The 3,219-nt window shown below is 40.6% G+C and overlaps 1 protein-coding gene across 1 annotated transcript; it reads right to left on the bottom strand.

Annotated features, from left to right (window-relative positions):
- Window positions 1-1,156: 1,156 nt before the first annotated feature.
- On the bottom strand, window positions 1,157-3,211 carry LOC119911167. Its single transcript, XM_038729975.1, has 6 exons — window positions 3,057-3,211; window positions 2,818-2,931; window positions 2,237-2,398; window positions 1,669-1,817; window positions 1,387-1,485; window positions 1,157-1,313 (listed from the first exon to the last, which is right to left on the bottom strand). The coding sequence occupies exons 1-6, from the start codon at window positions 3,129-3,131 to the stop codon at window positions 1,229-1,231; spliced, it is 684 nt and encodes a 227-aa protein (XP_038585903.1). The 5' UTR covers window positions 3,132-3,211; the 3' UTR covers window positions 1,157-1,228.
- Window positions 3,212-3,219: the final 8 nt, after the last annotated feature.

Genomic DNA, 3,219 nt, shown 5'->3' with positions numbered 1-3,219 from the left:
CTACACTGCAGGACCTGGTCAATGACCTGAAGAGAGCTGGGAACACAGTCTCAAAGAAAACCATTAGTAACACACTACGCCGTCATGGATTAAAATCCTGCAGCGCATGCAAGGTCCCCCTGCTCAAGCCAGCGCATGTCCAGACCCGTCTGAAGTTTCCCAATGACCATCTGGATGATCCAGAGGAGGAATGGGAGATGGTCATGTGGTCTGATGAGACAAAAATAGAGCTTTATGGTCTAAACTCCACTCGCCGTGTTTGGAGGAAGAAGAAGGATGAGTACAACCCCAAGAACACCATCCCAACCATGAAGCATGGGAGGTGGAAACATCATTCTTTGGGGATGCTTTTCTGCAAAAGGGGAAAGGATGACTGCACCGTATTGAGGGGAGGATGGATGGGGCCATGTATCGCGAGATCTTGGCCAACAACCTCCTTCCCTCAGTAAGAGCATTGAAGATGGGTCGTGGCTGGGGGTCTTCCAGCATGACAACGAACCAGGGCAACTAAGGAGTGGCTCCGTTAGAAGCATCTCAAGGTCCTGGAGTGGCCTAGCTTGTCTCCAGATCTGAACCCAATAGAAAATCTTTGGAGGGAGCTGAAAGTCCGTATTGCCCAGCTACAGCCCTGAAACCTGAAGGATCTGGAGAAGGTCTGTATGGAGGAGTGGGCCAAAATCCCTGCTGCAGTGTGTGCAAACCTGGTCAAGAACTACAGGAAACGTATGATCTCTGTAATTGCAAACAAAGGTTTCTGTACCAAATATTAAGTTCTGCTTTTTTGATGTATCAAATACTTATGTCATGCAATAAAATGCACATTAATTATTTAAAAATCATACAATGTGATTTTCTGTCTCTCACAGTTGAAGTGTACCTATATTAAAAAAAAAATAAAAAAAATACAGACCTCTACATGCTTTGTAAGTAGGACAACCTGCAAAATCAGCAGCGTATCAAATACTTGTTCTCCCCACTGTATTTCAGGTTTATGAGGATAGTAATTTGACTGTTGTAAACCTCATATTATATATCTCATATCACTGTTACATTATAAAAGTACTAATGACAGCATAAAGTACATTTCCTTCACTAATATAAGTCACGTCATCCTCGAAGAAGTAATAAAAGTAGAGAGAACTAGAGAAAATTGAATATTCATTTTAATTTCTTGTAAACCCTTGTGTGGAATGTGGAACAGCTGATGCAGAATTTAAAACGGATATATTTATTTTGTGAAAAGCAGGCTGACCTGAATGTAAGCTTTCTGAAGGCCTCTCCTCTCCTGTGAAAAAGCAATCGCTTTGTGGCATCTGCAGTTAAGAACATCATATTATAGGTCATTAAAAAAAAAAAAGTATAAACTTTATAGCTGAGTTGACATACCTCATCTGTTCTTGTTCTTGGATTCTACTCAGATTCAGGAGCTTCTCCTGATATGGGCACTGTGACTCCAAACCTAGCTCACAACAGCTCTTCACAATTCTAATTAGGTGAAAAATGAGCGACAAGAAAAACATAACATAACAAAGTCACAACATAAAATAAATTATTGAGTATAAATAGAATTTTTGCACAGCTCTCTCTGGAGCTACAAAAAGATTTAGACTGTAAACAGACTTTGACATGTAAAATCCGTGGATTTCCCCTTTAATTTAGTGTTTTTACCTAAGTCGGTAGAGGTAGGACAGGCTCCTATTTTCCAAAAGGTCATGAGCAATGGTCTCAGCTAAATGGATTATGGGCAGCGTCAGGTGGTCCAGTGAGAGTGAGTGAAGTTCTTTTTCCAGCAGGTTGAGATAAAACAGGCTTTGAGTCTACAGGCAAACAAACATAGGGTAAACATGAAGAAATAAATATCAGATTCTTATGGGGATACCAAAACAAATGTACATAACAATACTACCAGAACAGGGAATGGCCCACAAGCCACCTGTTTGCTCAATTTCCTAATTAATTAAATCCATTCTTACCCCATACTCCCATCCCATTCTGGTGATAGATCCAGAAAATAATTACAACACAGCTTTTAACCTCATCCAACATCATAACAGATCAATAAATTCATTTCCTCTCAAACAACTAATGACAGCTTCTTACTCAGCTGAGCATTTGATCCTGTACAGCCAGCGGACACAGTCCCTACAATCCCTTAAATCATAGACAATACCATACCACACCGCGGTACATGATATTGGAACTGAGAGAAATATGAAGGAGAGGTGTGTAGCCTTGCCTTCTTTCTAATGCTGTGTGCATTGATACAGTGAGGGTTACTGTTGGATCTGAAGATCTGCCTGGCCTGGTCAGGACAGACGTAGCAAGCCCAGTCTTTTGGGGTGGAAGGAAGTGCCTGATCCAAGACAACAGGTTTAGGTTTGTCTTCTGCAGGGGAGGGCTGGTCAAACAGATTGGACAGAGAATTTTTCTTCTATTATTTTATTAATAGAGTGCAGTCAGAATTTAAAATTAAGTACAATTAACTAGTTCAGTTAATACCTTTCAAGAATATTTGTACTGCCCCAAATAATTTCTGTGAATAATATGCACATTTTCAATGTGGTAATATGAAACATGCGAGCTCAATTTTAATAATAAAGAAAATGTTGAAGTGTTCAACACTGCTGAACATAATTAATACTTGTAAGAGAGCAATTCAAAGCATTGCTTTTACGACAGAGGATAGACAATGGCTGCAGCTAATTATTGAGAAACAAGACAAGTAACTGCATTATTCTTAAAAAGTAAAGAACTAGTATTGTATGTTACACGCTACTGAAAACTGTAAATCTAAACTATAGGATGTTCATGTTTCACCTTTTTGCCTTTGCCCTTGTCTTTGCCTTTTTTGGATCCAGCAGAGGGAGGAGGCTGGGATGGCTGAGTCTTTGCCATCTCAGTGGAAATCTCACAACCCACTGCCATGGACACCTGGAGTGACAAACAGCACACACATATGCACATTCCATACCCACTTCAATAACATTTGCATTTGATGAACAAACTCATCCACATTGTCAAAGTTAAGTGATAACGTTGTGGTAAAGATGCAGTACCTGCCATATTCGAAGTACAAAGGTGTAGGCTCGGAGCAGGTTAAGCTGGTGCTCAGGTGAAGTCTTGTCTGCCATGACAGCGAGCAGAGTGTGTGCTCGTACCAAGCCATCAAGGCGCCATACCTCCTTCAGATTACACAAACGCTGTGTGAATAACAAGCCC

This window comes from Micropterus salmoides, unplaced genomic scaffold (genome assembly GCF_014851395.1).
Source record: "Micropterus salmoides isolate LMB-PRFRI ecotype aquatic unplaced genomic scaffold, ASM1485139v1 Ms_hic_scaffold_193, whole genome shotgun sequence".
NCBI classification, from domain to species: Eukaryota; Metazoa; Chordata; class Actinopteri; order Centrarchiformes; family Centrarchidae; genus Micropterus; species Micropterus salmoides.
Note: the sequence above shows the minus strand (reverse complement) of the source record. Positions and strands in the feature narration are given on the sequence as shown.

Bases quoted from the DNA above. Each gene is read 5' to 3' on its own strand.
- LOC119911167 (XM_038729975.1), bottom strand. From the start codon at position 3,131: ATGGCAGACAAGACTTCACCTGAGCACCAGCTTAACCTGCTCCGAGCC. The intron at 1,818-2,236 runs GCAAGGCTACAC...GTTTGCCTGTAG, and splicing joins CACACAGCATTAGAAAGAAG to ACTCAAAGCCTGTTTTATCT. The intron at 1,314-1,386 runs GTATGTCAACTC...TCTTAACTGCAG, and splicing joins CAAGAACAAGAACAGATGAG to ATGCCACAAAGCGATTGCTT.